General features: G+C 38.9%; 1 protein-coding gene and 2 long non-coding RNA genes across 3 annotated transcripts in view; 2 read left to right on the top strand and 1 right to left on the bottom strand.

Annotated features, from left to right (window-relative positions):
• The first annotated feature begins 843 nt into the window (after positions 1–843).
• On the top strand, positions 844–12,041 carry LOC103466404 (uncharacterized). The gene is made up of 3 exons (XR_533944.1): positions 844–857; positions 3,440–3,444; positions 11,295–12,041. It is a non-coding gene; the product is annotated as an uncharacterized LOC103466404 (long non-coding RNA).
• Positions 7,978–10,588, top strand: LOC108166354 (uncharacterized). Its single transcript, XR_001776672.1, has 3 exons — positions 7,978–8,067; positions 8,482–8,562; positions 9,697–10,588. It is a non-coding gene; the product is annotated as an uncharacterized LOC108166354 (long non-coding RNA).
• A 3,224-nt stretch (positions 12,042–15,265) lies between the features above and the next one.
• Positions 15,266–18,291, bottom strand: part of alx4b (ALX homeobox 4b) — a 34,125-nt gene continuing 31,099 nt past the window's right edge. Inside the window, exon 4 of the mRNA XM_017305095.1 lies at positions 15,266–16,209. Coding sequence (XP_017160584.1) covers positions 15,889–16,209 — 321 coding nt within the window. The 3' untranslated portion in view covers positions 15,266–15,888. The remainder of the gene's footprint in view (positions 16,210–18,291) is intronic.

Below are 18,291 nucleotides of genomic sequence, written 5' to 3'. Positions count from 1 at the left end.
TATCAATACTTTCTGGTTTAACCAGAAAGTATTGATAAACTGTTTTTCATATCGATCAATCAATTTTTCTGTAATTTTTTGCCATAAATTCCAAAAATATTTGCAAGGAATTTTGCAATATTTGCGATTTATTTTACCACATAAAAGTCAATGGTGGGCCAGATTTGGCCCCCGGGCTTTGTGTTTGACACATGTATTTTAAAAGGTCACTTTTGATATTTTTCATATATTTTGGCTTTATTTTGACTAACATAACTGTAGAGGCTGCAAAGTGGTTTTGTAGTGATAAAATTTAGATATTTTTGAAATAACTTGCTTTAAAACTTCCTGCCTCAGATGAATATGATGCACTTTAATCGTCTTGTTTTTTCAGTGCATCTTAAATTTATTAAATATGTTACTTTGCTGCCCATATGAGGTGTTTTTATGCACCCCTGTGAAAAAAACAAACATGTTCATTATTGTAAGCGTTTCCACTCAGGAGGATGGATGTCAGTTCTGCACTAATCTGGAGTCCATGGAGAGGAAAGCAGGAAAACTGATTCTGAAAGGAGTCAAATTTGTAGTTCGCAGCTAAACATCCAGTGGACGCAGCAGAGAAGATTCTCTGATCAGAAGAGACCAAAGTGTCACTTTTTGTCTTTTGTGGTGAAAAACCAACACTTTGCATCGTCATCACATCATTTTCACAGTGAACATAGAAATGCAACATCATGGTGTGGAGAAGTTTTTTCTCATTCACTACTTTCTTAGTCACATATTTTGGTTTTAATATATTAAATATGCAAATGTTCAAAATGAAAAAAAAAATCCCCTGGTTTTTTGGGGGGAAAGGACCCTTAGCTTAAAGCACAGTTGTCAAACTGAAGGCTCGAGGGCCAAATCTGGCCCACCGTAGATTTTTATGTGGCCCTCTAGACTCCAAATTACATCATCAATAAGTCCCTCCAGTTTTTCACAAATCTGCAAAATTCACACAATATCAACAGATTTCCACATTTTTTCTGATTTTACTGCAAATTTTTCTCAAAATTGGTGAAAAACTGGGTTTAAGTGACTGCTGCCTCAGCCTTACTAGATGTCAAGTTATATCTGCGATCGATACGGCGATTAATAAAAAGCCACATTTAACATCATACATTAACACAAATATTGTACAAATTCTTTCCAATCAAAATCCTGGATGGAAAAGATGTTCAATATTATTATATTTTAAGAAACATTTATTGAATGCTGAAACAAACAGCTGTTTATTGATATTTTATCAATTTAATGGGTTTTGTTGATACATTCTGGAACAACTGGCCCTTTAAGGACATTCAGATTTTTAATAGGACCCAAAATGAAATGAGTTTGACGTCCCTGGTTATAGACTGAAATTAATATCTGCCTGGGATCTAAATAGCACCACAAATGATTGTTGGAATGAAACATTTTGTACTTAAATTTAGTCTTTGATCAGAAATATCCAAGCAAGATGAAGCGAGTTACTAAATTCTGCTTCCCCTTTGTTTGGAAAACATAATCACTTATTTTTTAGGTTATGAACGCCTCAGAAAATCTAAAACCATCTTTGTCTGCAATTGATTCAGCTTGAGTGTATTTTCCACAACTGGGCCAAACTGGAAAGAATGGTAAACATACATCAGCAAACTGAAGTGCTGCACAATAGATGTTCATTAGTTTTTTTTTGTTTTTTTTTCATCCAACCAAAAGGAAAAACATCAATTTGCAGATAGATGCCAGTTATTATGAGGTGTTTTTTTTTTTTGGCGGCTCAAATCCCAGAAAGCTTTCCAACTTATTTGGTTTCAATAATACTCTATAAAAGGTTATTAAGTGTACTTTTATTGTGTATCCTGTATTACATGAACACGTTTGTGTTCGGGCCTTTTGATCAGCCCCGCGACAGGAGAAAGAAAGTGCAAGAAAAGCCGACACAGCAAAACATGTGATCACAATTTTCTTAACAAGCCTTTCCAGAAACTCTCCTCCGTTCTGCTGTGGATCCTTGTTGCGGTCCAAGTGAAGTGAACAATGTGGCAGCTGACTTTTTTTTAGTTTTCCTGCCTTATTACCATATACTGGAGCTCATTAGAGTAACTCTGAACAAAAAAGAGCTGTGCAGCTTTGTTTCTGGTGTGATGTACGATGTACACACAGCACCGGAGAAACGCCAATAAACAGAGGTGTTGGCTGAGCTGCTGCTCTACTGAGGATGCAGCCAAAGGTTCGTGAGAAATCACCTCACAAAGTTATTACTGTTCTCAAATTAAATACATTTTATCCGGTCTTTTTTTGTGTTACTGCTGTGTGTGCGCTTTGAATAAACTGCATTGTACTTCTTGCATTTTGCCGCCCAGTATAGTAGCGATTAAATTTAAATGGAAGATGAAAGATTGCGTTTCATTTAACTTCCACAAGAGGGCAGTAGCATCCCAGTCTTCAGGCTTGACCTGATTTTAGTGTCAACGTGCAACAGGAAGAGATTTTTTTACCCGAAATCTGACATTTATTTAAGCAGAACAAAGTAGAAACGCAATGTTTCCATCATTACAGTTTTTATAAAAGAGGTGGTGTTAATATATACTGCTCAAAAAAATAAAGGGAACACTTAAACAACACAATATAACTCCAAGTAAATCAAACTTCTGTGAAATCAAACTGTCCACTTAGGAAGCAACACTGATTGACAACGGGGACCCTCGTCGGGTCAATCAGTGTTGCTTCCTAAGTGGACAGTTTGATTTCACAGAAGTTTGATTTACTTGGAGTTATATTGTGTTGTTTAAGTATTCCCTTTATTTTTTTGAGCAGTGTAGAAAAGTTACATTGCGCTTAAACCACATGAGCGCAATTCCCTGTGCAACCCTGCAGGAAGTAAAAAGCTATTATTTTCCTTTTTTGAGTAGGTAGTTGTTTCAAAGTTGTAATGAAAAATAAAAGTGATTTTACTAAAATGGTCTGAAGTAAAAGAACAAGAACAATCAGTAATGCAGAAGAGTGTTGGAAGGAAGGAGATGATGTTACGTTTGGTGAAATCCTCTCAAATTTGAGTTCAGTGAAGATTATTTGGTGAATCGAACAGTGACATGACAGACAGAATTAAAAGTGCTCAGCCATTATCCTAGTCTGCCCATAATTCACCAGAGGTGAATGGTCTCTTGTTCAAAACTCAGCGTTGTAATTTCTGCTCCAGTTCTGACCAGCATTGTTTATCTGATGTCCATTAGCACTTTAATGTCTTGTTGTACAGTACTTGCTTCGTACAGAGGATCTGTTGAGAAGCTATTTCTTCCTGGAGGCGTGGTCTCTGCTGAAGTTTTAAATTTCACCCAATCGCTGACATTTAACCATGACATATGCGCCAGTTCAATGCTGTGAAGCTTACCGGAAATTGCCAGCGTTGTACGCTACAAAAACACAAAGTCTTAGCAAGTATTTGTGTCTAGTTTCTGGTAGAAATATATTAAAACATTTGAAATAAGACAAACTAACATACAAGCAACTTTTAGGAAAGAAACTGAAGCTTGTTTTAAGTCAATCATTCCTTGATATTGGTGAAAACTGGTAGATTATTTCACTTATACGACTGTTTCTGAACTTAGGTTTTCTCACGCTAACATTGATATTCCTCTCTCCTACATCACATGACCAAATATGGAAATCACATGACCAAATATGCAAATTAGACAGTGACGTCACGAAGCGACATTTAGGACAGCTCAGGAGTTGGCAGCAGTGGGATTGTGTGGAAAGAGTTGTTACAGATTTTATATAATCTGTGGGCATCATCAGCTGTTTTGCACTGATGCTAAACAAATGAAAATAAAATAATAATTTAAAAAAAGTAAAATACGTTTTCGTACCTGATCAATCTTTGCCCTATTTACAGCTAAGGACAGGCTTCCACATGGTCCCTCATATCTAGTTTTGAAATCAACCCATTATGAAAACACACCCTTGTGGATTGCATTTGGCACTTATTTCATAAAACGGCTGGATAAAAAAAAAAAACAAACACAAAACATCTGTAATTCAAAGTCTGGTAAATATCAACCTGACCAAAAATAATAAGCCTGTCAAACGTTACTTTTACTCAAAAACAGTTAGGAAAACAAATTATGATCATTTTCTTTGAACAGTTGAATTAATTTGACAGTTTATTGTAAAACTCCTTTCAGCAAGTATTTTATTATTTATGTCACAGTAACTGTTGCAGCCAATACAAACAGTTGAAAACTTTATAGATTACCTTTAAATTGACAGAATAAATATGAACACGCCCCTCGTACGTTATGACTTATCTGGTTTGGGATTACTGTCTTTTAGGATGCACCTAAGTTTTTTTATTTTATTTACCGAGTACATATTTAAGCCAAGCAAAGTTGTTCCTTTTTCTGATCAAAGTCCTTTTCTTATTTTTTACCGTCTTGCATTTTCATGCGGTTGAAGTTTCTTACCTCATAAAAATTCCTACCGGGAAAAAGGAAGGAGCAGTGATGGATGGCGAAGATGTGAGACTCGTGGGGGTTCCGTGTTGAGTTTGTTTTAGGCCTCTGTTTGGAGAGGAGACTTTCATTGCTTAATGATTTATGAGTGGTCAGCCTCCCAGGGGAATCAGAGTGAGTTCTTTTTCCTGCTTGTAATAACCCACCGTCTAACATAAAACCCAGGCTTCTCCTTTGTGTTGTGTTTTTCCAGCATGAAAGGTGTTAGGTCCGGTAGGGAGCACAGAGGAGCTCTCTGTATGATCCACCCCCAGCAGAGGCAGATTTACATCTGCTACAGCAAGACTAAGAGCTACGAGAATCTAAAATGAGCCTAAAAAGATTTCCACATTCTGTAAATAAGGCTGTGAACCAATTCTGATATTTTTCTCTTGATGCGACCTGCGTCGGATCTTTTCATGACAGCCTGAACAACACAAGTCGGATTTTTTTCGAATGGGACCCGGACCCCTCGGATCTGATGTTTATGTGACCCGAGTCTGAACGTCCAAGTCGCGTTCATCCCACCTGAACGTCATTGATGCTCGACAGACGTCACTAAACTGCGCTCTGATGCGCAGAAGCGAGAAGAAAAACAGCAACAATGGGGGGCCTATAATGAGGATTAAGTTGTTAATGTGCTGGTTCCGCTTGGATAATAACTTTAAAGTCATAAACTATGCTCCACCGTTAGCATCCGTGTTCACTTCCGCAAACACTGAGCACGCTCTCCGTGACGTTATTGCGCCCTTTACTGCGCATGCGGGACACTTTCAGGTTGTTTGCGGTTTTCTCTGGAGATAACAATCAGGTCGCGCATAATTGGAAATTTGAACGACCTCGGCAAAAAAAAGCAACAACAACAAAAAAAAAACAGATTTGACAAAAATCGGGATTGGCTCAGTTGGGGCTGCAGTGTGAACGTAGCCTTATTCATACCCTGCTTGCATCAGATCCGATTTATGTTTATTAAAATAAACAAATGGTAAAGCAGAAATTCATAAATCGACTGAAACTGACACTGACATTCATATAAAAACTAAAAACTCCTAAAGAACTAGATGAAGACCATCTTAAAATATTGCAAGAAAGTCTGACTCACTCATTCCAGAAAACATCTGTGCAGTTTTAAATCCAATCAGAGGATAAATACTGCAGTGAACAACCTAAGTTGGGTCAGAACATGCCATAATTGCAGGTATTACAGCTTTTAATACCTTTAAAGGAAGATAAACCCACCGACTCTCCATTCAGACATTGTTCCTTTCATAACCCATCTCTGATGGCCTCTCATTGTCAACCTGCCATCACCTCTGGTGCTGTAATCGCTGCCCCGCTTTCCATTCTGTCATGGTCATAAGTGTTCAGACATGTATGTATCCAGTCCTTTTGTAATACTTTCCAATTCTGAAACCGGAACTATTATACAAAATTCACTTTTTACACATTTTTATTGCTTCTATTTGGGTCTCAACTGTTTTTAAAATCAACTTAAGCTCTAAAGAAAAAAAAACCTACCCAGCTGCTTTTGGCAATGAGCTAATGTTTTTTTGGTGTCTGGAAAATGAGCCATTTCAAAAACCTCCTGAGGAGGACTGCACCGTTACCCAGCAACCCCAGCTGAGAAAAGCCCGTTACCTAGCAACCCAAAGGATGTCTGGTCAGCTGGTAGCTGTATGCGCTGTACAATGGCTGCTGGAAATGACTTGTTGTTGACTTGTTTGGGTTTAAAGTGACAAGAGGCCCTAAAACAGCTCTCTCTGAAAGAAGCTAAATGACCAAACTAAAATAAAACATTTTAAGAGTGATTTTATGCAAGAAATGTAATGAACATGTTTTTCATGGCCCGTAGACTTACTCTAACCTGCTGAAGGAAACATAACCGGTCACCGTTGGCGCTCTGGGTCTTTCTGGAGCAAATCATCGAGCTCATCTCCAGTTTTTCTTTACAGCGTTTGGTTCTAAGTCATCATGCAACACGGCGCATATATCTTAGTATTTCATCTCCTCAACAACAGCAGTTTCTGATACAGTTGACCAACAAACAGACTGGACTCTCGATTTGCTTTACAGTTTTGCTAAATTGCATTGTACCTTATTATACATGGTTTGGTTTATGTTTCAAAATTTTTGCCTGTGTGCATTTTTTGTTCATTCTCTGTTTCTTCCAAACGTAGTTCTTCAATCTAAACCTTTCATTTATGCTTGTTTAAAATTTGTATGTTTACTTGGTTAAATATAAGAGTATTGCTTTACTTCATTCCATCTGTTTTTTTTTCTTTGTGTTTTCCAAGTAATTTCTGTTGCTCTTTTTTGCACAAGAATACGTACAAAGCAAATTGTTACCAAATTGTCAATACCTACATAGGAAAAAACTTTAACCAATATAATGTGGCAATTGGCTTTAAATGGCATCTTGTTGTGGTGTAGAACATCATAAAATGTCCCGTGAGTACCGAGCTCCACAGATCCAGCGGTTTTTGACCCAACCAGACAATTTCTGTGACTCAGAACGCGGTGGTCTCAAGTAAAACAGGAAGTGAGCTGAACACAAAACTGGTCTGCAGGGACGAGCTGTTTCTCAGGCCGAGCAGCTCTGCTGTCTGAGAAGTTCTCTTGTGCCTGGTGACTCACTTGTTGAGCATGTGTTTTCAGTCCCCAGGACTTGAGTATAGCTAATGAACGTCACTAAATAGCTGAGGCTGTCCCATGTGAAAAGACCACAAAGTAATCTTTGGTCACAATAAAGATGAGTTGCATATAAAGTCAGTGATGAACCCAGTGATTTTTGAGTCACTTTATTTCTCTTCTTTTCGATCTGTGATGCAGATTCCCAGTTGGAGGCTGACCCACGGCGTAGTTGCTTTTTGGGCTGGAACTTCACTCATGGTGTGGCGTTTGGACTGATCGTCTCTGCCTGTCAATCTCTTCCAGAGTGACATGGTGCACCGGCATCCACTGGAGGTCAACTGTAGTGCGTGTCTGACCTTTGTGCTCTGCCGCAGGAGGCCTTCATGTGCAACTGCACTGAGCAAGACTGGACTTCAATGAGCAATAAATCACAAGCGTGCTTTACCATCCCCATTTTCACGAGATTCATAATTGGAAGCATATTGTCAGAGAGGAGGGCCAAAAAGGTTCTCTGGAAAACACAAACTGAACAAACTTCAGGACTTTGGGATGAAACTCACCATCAAAAATTGCATCACAACTGCAAATTTAAAGATCTTTTCTTCAGATTTCATCTGAAATTTCAACACTAAGTAGTGAAAGATTGTGAAATGAAGGAAAATTATACATGATAAATGTTTTCGTTACAAATAAAATCGGTAAAGTGACAAACGTTTTAAGCAATTACTTGAAAATAGAGAATGGTATCCGCAACTGTTGGATTCACTCCTACCATTCCACCAGGGGGCTCTACAGCTTATTTACGGTATGTTGGTTTAAGTGACTTGACGGAGGACCGGAAGTAGATTTATTGCTAGCCGGAAGTGGTTTATGTCGGCGTCAGCTGAAGCGCTAAATTAACCTTGTAGCTACATATTTCTTGCGTTTTTTATTATTGCCCAACTTGGTGAGTGCATATTGAATGTAGTAAGCTATTGAGAGATATGTTTTGTTATTTTATATGCCGGTTTCGGCGAAGTAGCTTTAAGTTAATGAAAATGCTAGTAGTTAGCAGCTAATTAACACAATGCTAACTCGAGTGGGTTTTAATGCTGAATGGTGTTTATTATACTGTAAAGTGTTCAAAGAGGAAAGTGTGTACTTAATAATTTGTTGGTTAAATTAAGCAAAATTAATGATAATATGCTCATGGTTTACATTAAATATTTAAATTTGTTTTTTTAAGTTTGTGTTTATTTAAGTACTATACAGACGAAGTATTGCAAATTAAATTTTTTATTTGTTTTCAGTTTAACCGGCATGTCTGTATAAATCACCATGAAATAAATAACAATAACAACAACCAACTTATGTTCTTCAGCCGTCTTGCTGAGACATGGCCGTTCTTCTGGACTGACACAGGAAATCATTTTCCAGAGAGAAACCCAAAATGCCTATCAAGGTGAGTGAATCTGTAAACAAGACAGTCATTAGCTTTACTCTCCACAAATCTGGTTTTTATGTAAGTGAAAACCAGATTTCACCAAAGGTGAGACCAAAATCTAACTTTCTTGTGGCCATAGGAACATTAAATATTTTGTACAACTGTCACTGAAAATCCTCTTGAAAACAGATTTATTATTTTTCCTCACGTTGTCTAATTACCTTCTTTTTCCTTGCAGGAGGTAAGAAATATTTCTTTTTTGTTTAGCTTAAAACTTGTGTAACATTTGTCATCATTATGTAATTTTTATTATGTAAAGGGAGGAAGAAAAAGCAATACCGATATTTGCTGCTGATATCTATGAGCCGATTCTTGGCTGATGCAGGTTTGTGCTGCAGCTGAGGATTCTCATGTTATGGATGTGAGAATCCACCCTACCATGTGACCTTTGGCCTGTCAGCATATGGTCACTGTTGCTCACTGCATTTATAAAACTTGTTAGCATACGCTGACTGTTACGGTTAGCACACTTCTGAAATTGTCTCGCATTTGTATAGAGAAGACTTTACTCTCATATTCCTACATAAAATCCAGTGCGACCAGTTGCTTTCAGAAGTAAACAGTCAACCCGTGTGTATTTAAATCTCAGTATAAATGCAGGTATTTCTGATTTTGGTGCTGTTACGGTGCCATAATAAGATCATTAATTGGATCTTGAATTGCCCCATTGTAACTCTGGAGGAGCTGCAGAGATTTAAGTGGGAAACACTGTTAACTTTCAGACCTGCGCTCTGCAAATCTGGCTGCTATGCATTGCAAGACTGGTAAGAAGAACGCTATGTTGAAAGAAATAAAAAGTGTTATTTACAGTTTGGCATGTTGGGAATTCAGCTAGCATATGGAAGAAAGAGCTCTGAAAGTTTGAAAATCATGTATAATTTTCCTTCTGCTTGGCAATTGGGCACCACTTTGTGTTACTTAAATGCATAAAATCCAAGTAAAGTACAGCGAAGACTTTTCTAGGCATGGTACTGTCGGCCTCCTCTTCCATAACACGCCTCTGTTCAAGGATTGGTCATCATTCTTGTTCTGTGTGATGGATTTCTTATGCATGTCAAAAGCGAGGGCTAAATATGAATTGTTTTCTGGCAGTCTAGCCCTGTAATGAGGAACGTTTTGACTGAGCGAAGATCTATGTGCGCCTTCATCTTCAGCCACCCACTCCTCTGCATGTGGCCAAACAGAAGGGCTGCGGTGTTTGTCCACGACCGCAACAGGAGGACGCTCCTCCTTGGACGTCTCACTGGACAGCACCACCGAGTCAGATGGATTTTTGATTTATGAGCTCATGTCACTGGGAATGTTTGAACGAGGAGCCGCTTGGTTTCATCAAGGCCAATTCATTTATGTCACTTCACTTCGCCTCCAGCCCTTTAATGTTTTAGGAGTCTTTTCATTAGAATGAAGAATCTGATTTACAGTGCAAGCACCAGCGTTCCTCTGAGGGATCATTTAACACTGGAAGCTGGAGTGCAAGCCCCAAAAATATGACCTAGAAGAAATTTCTGCTGAAAGCTGATATCAGGGCAGATTTACAGCGCTGGCCGCGCTAACGATGGCCCTTAACGAGCAGCTCAGACTGACTGACGGGTCTACTGATGGGAAAATAAGGCAGTAAATGAGGAATCGGATATTTCCCCTCTTTGCTATATCAGTCTGGCCCTAATGCAGAGGGGTGAACTTTGAAGTACCCTAATGGTCTTCATGGTCTTTTAACCCAGCAGCCCTATATTATGGGGTGCCAATGGAGCCTGGCTGGAGCAGCGTGACCCGTCAGCTTTAACGAGTTCTTCTCAGGGCACAGTAGTTTGCTCTTCTTCCTTATTCTGGGCGCATATTTATCATTTAGCTGTGAAACAGAAGAGTTACAAGGTTTGGGGAGAGTCTCTTTAATAGGCATTGCCTTCTTTTGATCAGACAAGAGGAAGAGGTCAGTGTCTGTAACTCGGTTGAACAGAGTTTCTAAAGTAGACAGCGGTGCATGCTTTATTTTTAACCCCAAAGTTTTGCTTTCCTATATAGTAAATATTTGTGATATTTTTAAGATGCTGAGATCACACAATAAAACTCTGACACATTCAAGATGATGCTACAAAAATAAAATAATATATGAAATTACAAAAATAAAGACAAAATATTATAAGAATAAAGTCATACGAGAATAAAATTGTAATACTGCAATAATAAAGATTTAACATTCCGACTTTATTCTTGAAATATTATGATTGTAATTTTTAAAATTTGTTCTTAGAATGGCCCCATTACTCTGTTGTACAAACTAACACATGAAAATTATATTTATTGTTTATTTTATTTTTAAATAATAAAATCAACATTTAAAAATATAATAAAATGAACAGCTTTATTGTTTATTGTATTATTATTTTGGTTGTGCATAGTTGACTTGTTTAGCAGCAGCTCCCTCTTGTCCCTAATGCCAAGTTCAAAATGTAAAGTATGTTGGACTAAATTTGTTCTCAATTTCAGGCTGAATAACTTTTTCTGAAGAAATATTTCTGGTTATTTTTTAATTAACAACCCCAGGTTGTTTTCTAATGTTTCATAGAATAAAGCGACTTTTACTAAAACAATTTTTGTTCCAGCTTTGACAGAACTTTGAATGATCGACTTAGTACATAAAGAAATTAACCCTTTAAAGAAGAAATTCTTCAATCTTTCATTCTTTAAAGCACAGTTTATTTCAAAATCCCAAACCAACACTGACAGAAAAACAAAGTATTAATTCTGTACAAAGTCCTGCACCACGAGGACTGCACTCGGATCCTGTTTTTGATACTATGGACGGGCTTCAAACTGGGACAAAAAGCTGCTCAACCTTTGACTTGAGGTTAGAGAGAACTGCCCCAGCAACACTTTCTAAAAAAGCACAGTAAGTGCAATAACTTATTGCATAATGGAGACCATCAAAAGTAAAAATATATGATTAATATACAAAAAAAGCTGCTTAAAACCACAGAAAACAACGCATTTTTCAGAATAACAAAAACAAAGTGGCACATTTAGCATTATTCCTGTTATACTTCATTGGTTTAGAACTGGATGTCCAATAATCGAAAGAGAAGCAAAAACACATGAACAAATAAACGAACAATATTATTTGTACTGTTCACATTCAAACAATATGGCGTCATTAACTTGAATTTAATTGCATTAATTCAGTAGTATCAACATAGATGGAGCGGCAGTGGAGAGGAGCACTGAGGAAAAACGTCAAAATGACAAAAAATGAATTGGTGCCATGGATTCATTTTGGCTGCATGTCAAACACTAGAAACATATGGGAGACAAAAGATGACTAATTTGAACTGAAGCTGGTTTTGCAGACGGCATGATATACTTTTTTTTTTTTTTTTGCAATATTTTCCTTCATACACGCACAATTTTGTGTTGGTTGATTAGATGAAATCCTCATAAAATACATTGACGTTTGTACACTGCAAAAACACCAAATCTTACCAAGTGTTTTTTGTCTAGTGTTTGTGCAAATATCTTAATACAATTGAAATAAGACATAACTAACATAAAATAACATTTTCAGCCAGATATAAGCGACTGTTTTAAGTTAATAATTCCTTAATATGTATTTTTAAAAACCTGCTAATTCAACTAGCACTTATTAATATTTTTGAGTCTGAAAGGTGAGTTGGAGCACAGCTTTGGTTGCTAGGTAACAAGCTGGGCTTTGCTGGGGTTGCTAGGTAAAGAGCTGGCCTTTGCTGGGGTTGCTAGGTAACGGGCAGTGCCTGCTGATCGGTAACGATACACTCCAGAGGTTTTTGAAATGGGTCATTTTCCAGACACCAAAAAATATTAACTTATTGCCTAAAACCAGCTGTCCTTTTTTTTTTTTTTTTTTTTTGAGCGATTTGGCTGTTTTTTAGAAACAGAAACCCAAACATTGAAATATTTCTTCTCCTGTGTCTTGCTGAAAAGTTATTTGTAAGTTAGTTTTGTCTTATCTCAATTTTAGTAAGATATTTACTCTAGAAATGAGTCAAAAAATACTCTGTAAGATTAGTTTTTTGCAGTGTAATTGTAAAGAGTGAATGTGGCTCAGCTCATGTCACAAAGAGAGATCATTTAAAATGATAATGAATCCTGCCATCAGGTTCATCCTGGAGCCCAGCTCCGCTGATAACCTCTGTTGGCATGGCAACACAAACCGGTCCATCCTATCGATCCGGGTATCCCAGCGTTGCAGAAAACCGTTCAGGAGCGCCACGGTGGCAGGCTCTGAAGAACCAACATTTAATGATAAATTGAGCATTTAAGAACGTCTGCAGGCCTGCAGGCTGTCACTTAGCCTGGTGTTTACAGGGCGGGACAACGGCGGCTGACGCTAATTAAGTTTGTCTCTTCCTGTTGGCTGCTGATTGAAGCTGGCATGGCAGGCTGGTGTTGACGGTTGCTGCAGTGTGTCTGCCAGCAGGGACTCTGTTTCCTGAAACTGGAGGCCTGAGCCCCGTGGAGGCGACCCTGGGAGGGGAAATGACAGCTTGGTTTGAAATTACCGCCAGTCTACAAAGCCAGACTCGACTGACGCACCATTTCTGTTTCTAGCTTGATTAGCTTCACCTTACCGCGCTAAACCTTTGCCCTTCTCTGAAGGGAGATGAACTCCCAGCAACAGGCTCGGGCTAAATGATTGTTTTCTGTCATAATTGTAGTTTGCAATGGAAAGTGACAGGATGTAAACTGTCCACCCAGTGTGTGCGTCTGGGAATGCTCAGTGAGCGGACATGTTCCCAGACAGCTTACAAAATGACAGCTTTGTTTAGAAACATACTTAAACAGGCTTATGCAGACTGAGGAGAGAGTCTGAAGAGGCATCCATTATGAGTGCAGCAGGACGGCTGCAGCAAAAACATAATAAAGGAAGGAAGCTACATGAATCTTAAATGGCTGTAGCGTGTGATCTGATGTTTTATTACGGTTTGAAGGGAGTAAAACTGAGAGATCAAGGAATTATGTGCTCCTGTAAAGACGTACATAAGTCTTAAAATTAATTCATTTTCACTGCGGTAGCACAATCTCACACTGGAAAATCCAGTCTTTAACTTAAAGACATTACATCATATTAGGAAAAAACATATTTATTCTTCTATTACATTCACAAGATTGGAGCATAAGATTTTCTTTAACTCACTCTGAAGTTTTGCTTTATGATTTAGTTCATAAAGATGGTTGATTCTGTCTGGTGAACCAATTCTATGTGAACTGTCCTCTGGTTAGGGATCATTATCTTGTTAAAAGGTCCAGTCAAGATCCACATCCTCCAATATATGGACACTGGCTAAGAGAGGTTGTGTCTTACATTCATTTGGAGAAGATCAGGTATACTATTAGGGGATCTGTAAACAAATTCTTTGACATCTGGCAGCCATTTATATCTTACGTAGAAAAAATTTCGGCAGATAACTTTGTGTAATGGTCAAATATTGGCTCTTTATACACAAACCTGTGCTTTGTATCGACTGATGTATGAATAAAAGGTGGATTCATGTTGCTAAGAGATCCGGTAGTAGATCCGGTATAGGAGGGGAGGGATTTCTGTTGTGTGTGTCTTTGTCAATTTTTTGGTTGTGATTTATGTAAAAAAAATAATAAAAAGACCTTGAGTAAAAAAAAAAAAAGGTCCAGTCATGACCCAGTTGTAGTTTTCTGGTGGACTATATCAGATTTCAAAGAGTCTGTGATGCTTAAACAAAAATACACAGCATCACGGATCCTACGCCGTACTTAACATGAGACACTTTTTCACATATTCATTCTTTGTTTCACACCAAATCTACCTGGAGTGATTTCATCATCTGCTGTCATCTGCCATCAGAATCCCAGCAGTAGCTCAATTACATGTATTGTAGGGTGGATGCTATGTATTTTCTAGGCAATTTTATAGCAGAATCAATAAACTACATTTCTCTGAGTTGTTATAAAAATACTGTATGTGAAATTGGGCCTCTGTCTCTTTAAGAAGCTCCTACTCTTCCCAACATTCTGCCTTCAGCACGTCATCACAATGTTACTCCTTTATGCCGTTTACAGCACTTCTTAGAAGCTTTGGACTGAGAAGTAGCTCCTATGATGAGCTCATCAGACTCGCAGTTCAACCAGCTGTTTGCTGATTGCTGCTGCCGCTAGTCTGGAGGAGCTGAGGAGAGATGGCTGGGTGCTCAAGCTTTGTGTAAATAGTTGGCGCTTTGTGAGATCAAGCGGTTAGTCAACTTCAAATGGCTGCCACTGGAGATTCAAGGATTCCTCAAACATGCATAAAAGAATCAAATCAATGCTCCAAGAATGTTTTTGATGGAATAGCATAACATAAAACTCAAACATAATTTTTACACTCTTTAAAGGGGCGGTATTATGTTTTCTAGGCACATAGTGACATTTTATACCACAATCAAGTAACTATGTTAGCTTCAATTGTTAGAAAAATGTTGAATGTGTGCAAATGACTCAAAGGAAAATTTACCTTATAATTTAATGCCTTGTAATTGGGCCTCTGTCTCTGCTCTGTCTGAAACTCCGCCTTCAGGAAGTTATCACAACATGGCTCCTTTCACAGAGAAGTAGCTCCTACAATGAGCTCAGCAGATGCTCAGTTCCACCAGGTGTTTGCTAATTGCTGCTGGCTAGTCTGAAGGAGCAGAGTGGGGCAGTGCTGCTCTGTGAGGTGGAAGCTTGGAAACTGCAGCTCAGAGGAGGAGCTTTGTTCTCGTGGGCGGAGCTTAGTCCACCCAGACTTTTGTACAGCTGAATGGTTGCCATGGAGATTGAAGGATTTCTCAAACATGCATGGAGAAATCAAGGCAACACTCCATGTATGTTTCTGATGAGCGAATAACTTTATAACATGATGTAAAGCTCGAAAAAGTTGATTTAACAGAATACTGCTGTTAAAGCTTATTTCTTAACATTTACCTAAATGAAACGTTGGGTGTTCAGTGTGAGATTACGACACTACAGTGAGAAATGTTATTATTTTAAGGCACTTTATGCATCTTTATCAGGACTGTGAATAAGTGCTGGGGTTTTCCTCTAAAGTCACACAGCTGTATTTCTGTCTAAATACAGAATATTCCTTGTCACAGTTATCTGGCTTGCTTTGGCTGCTGCTCTGGCCCCTCTTATCTCCTCTGTCTCCCCCTCTTCATCTGACTCGTGTTATCATTAGTGCTCTCAGGAAAACCCCTCTCCTCCTCAGTGCTCACTGACGGCGGCTCCGGAGATGAGGCCATCGCGGGGACCGGGCGGGTCCCATCATGTCGCCCAGGAGATGGCCGCGCTGTGTTCCTTGGCCTTCATCCGCAGCGCAGCTATGCTGGAGGACTTGCGATCGGGATCAATGTTGAGGTCGTAGCCGTTGATGCCCCCGCTGATCCCGGCGCCCCCAAACAGGCTGCCCATGTGTGTCTGTCCCATGTGGCTGCTGCCTGGACTGGGCACGCCCAGGAAGTCGGAGACGCCTCCGGGAGCGTGAGGGTGAGGCGGCATGCAGGACGGGACGGAGTCACACGGCACCACGCAGCCTGGCACCGGGGAGGCTGCACTGCTGCTCCCGATCCACGAAGGGTTCTGGATCTGGAGGGAAAGGGCTGGGATTATGGTCTGGTTTTACTGGTCATAAATTCAGACAACAATCTACAAACATGGGATGGCACAAACCTGTTTAATCTGGTTTGTTGGTTGGCTTTTTTATCCTCATTGTGGCAGCAGAACCAGACCCTAAACTCATGTAGAGAGCCAAACTCGTAACTTACTTTCAGTATTCAGGCTGGTTAACACGGCTGGGTTATTACAGCTTCTGTCACCCACTGAATACTAGCTCAGCTTCAACCCTCAAACTCGACTTTGAGGGTGTTTTCCCACCTAATAGTCTGGTAGACTCGGTTTGATTGCGAACCAAAATTGCAACATTTGTGATATTTTCAGCTTTACAATCCAAACTAATTGAAAAAACTGTCCACCTCCTCATCTGCGGGGCGCTGCACCGATTCCACTGAAGGAAACGACACAAAAACCTCCGAAGGAGACACGAGCGGCACAAATGGAGTAGCTTCAGATTTTAGCGGTTGTAGGATTTCTTTTTTGTCTTAAAAGACCATGAGCATGAGATTGCTCGCGTGTGCTGTAGTGCCTCGCTTTTGTTTTTTTGTATTTACCCAGAATGCCCTGCGCTGCAGTCGCTCTCTGCTTTTGGATAACTGTCTGGTCCACTTTTATCTACATATGAAAACAAGCCAAGACCTTCACGTGCACCACCAGAGGTAGCTTTCTTGGTCCACATCAAAGTTCGATTGCTCATTCACACTTCCCCAAGCGAACCGGATTTATAGACAAAAGAACTGGAGTTTGATTAAACCGGAATAAACATGGCTGACGTGAATTAGGAATGAAATGTGTAAATAAACTGGTAAAAACTGACTAATAAACTTTTGCTACTCACCACACAATAAAGCTTTTAATTCCTAGAAAAGAATCTTTCATTAAGGCGACACTTTCCCAAATCTTTGCCAGACCAGGTAGATTAAAAATGAGAACAGTTTGGGCTCCTTTAGTTTCTTTTTTTCTGTTCTGGATTCACAAAGCTGATTGCACTAAACACCTGCAGGAGCAAATGGCAGAAAAGTCCAGGAGATGGAAACGGTTCGGTTGGCAGTCGGCTTCAACTGAGCCACAAACACAGCAGATAGGGTTATGATCAAAGAGACTGAGATTTGTTTAAACATTAATCACACTTTATTCTTCAAATGATTCAGAATAACACCGGACTTGACAAATAACGTCAGAACGGCCTTTCTAAATAATTTTGTTGCTGCAGATTCATCTCTTGAAGACCGTTTTAAACTAAAAACATGTCAGATTACGTATTTTTTGCAAATAAACTATACCAGCTTAAAATTATATCAATGTTTAAAATTAACTGATTATGCTAATTTCACCTGTGGAATAATAAAATCTTTGGTTTCCACTGTTCTCACTTGCCAAAACCTTATAACAACCTTCCTTCTTTATTTTTTAGAGGATTGTTTTTTGACCTGAGCTTCTGAAGCTTTCTGCTTCTTTTTCCACTTTTTCTTCACGTTTTCAACAAACAGCATTTTTTTTCTGCATAAGGAAGAAGACAGTTTTGGTCCTTTTAAATGCAAAGCTATTTGCTCTGCTTGTTATTTACAGAAATATGGTCAGGATTTAAACGTGGGCAAACTGCTTCAGTAAAGAGAGAGACGCTATATTTGTGTCTGGCAGTTTTTAGTCACTGAATGCTGCTGAATTCATCTGAAAGCATCTGATTCACTTGGAGCCAGAAAGAGTTAAAAACAAACCAGATATTATAACAGAGCTAAAACAAACTGAGGTTCATATTATTAAGATTTCAGATGGTTCCTGTACAGCACAGGTGCCCAACTCAAGGTCCGCGGTCCAAATCTGGCACACAAAAGCTATTTTTGTGGCCCTCTAGACCTCAAATGGCCACAAAATAGAACTTAAAGATTACAATTGTGTGCTTAAAAAAATATTTTATTGGTCAAATCAAATCAGTTTTTATTGGTACAAGGCCGAATTACATCAATGTGAAAAGATGTTGAACATGTAAACTTAAGTAAGGCAAATTGAATGCAGAGAAAGCTCAAATATTTTAACAGTTTAATATTTTATATA

This window comes from Poecilia reticulata, linkage group LG6, assembly GCF_000633615.1.
Source record: "Poecilia reticulata strain Guanapo linkage group LG6, Guppy_female_1.0+MT, whole genome shotgun sequence".
Taxonomy (NCBI): domain Eukaryota; kingdom Metazoa; phylum Chordata; class Actinopteri; order Cyprinodontiformes; family Poeciliidae; genus Poecilia; species Poecilia reticulata.
This window is presented reverse-complemented; position numbering and strand designations above follow the sequence as displayed.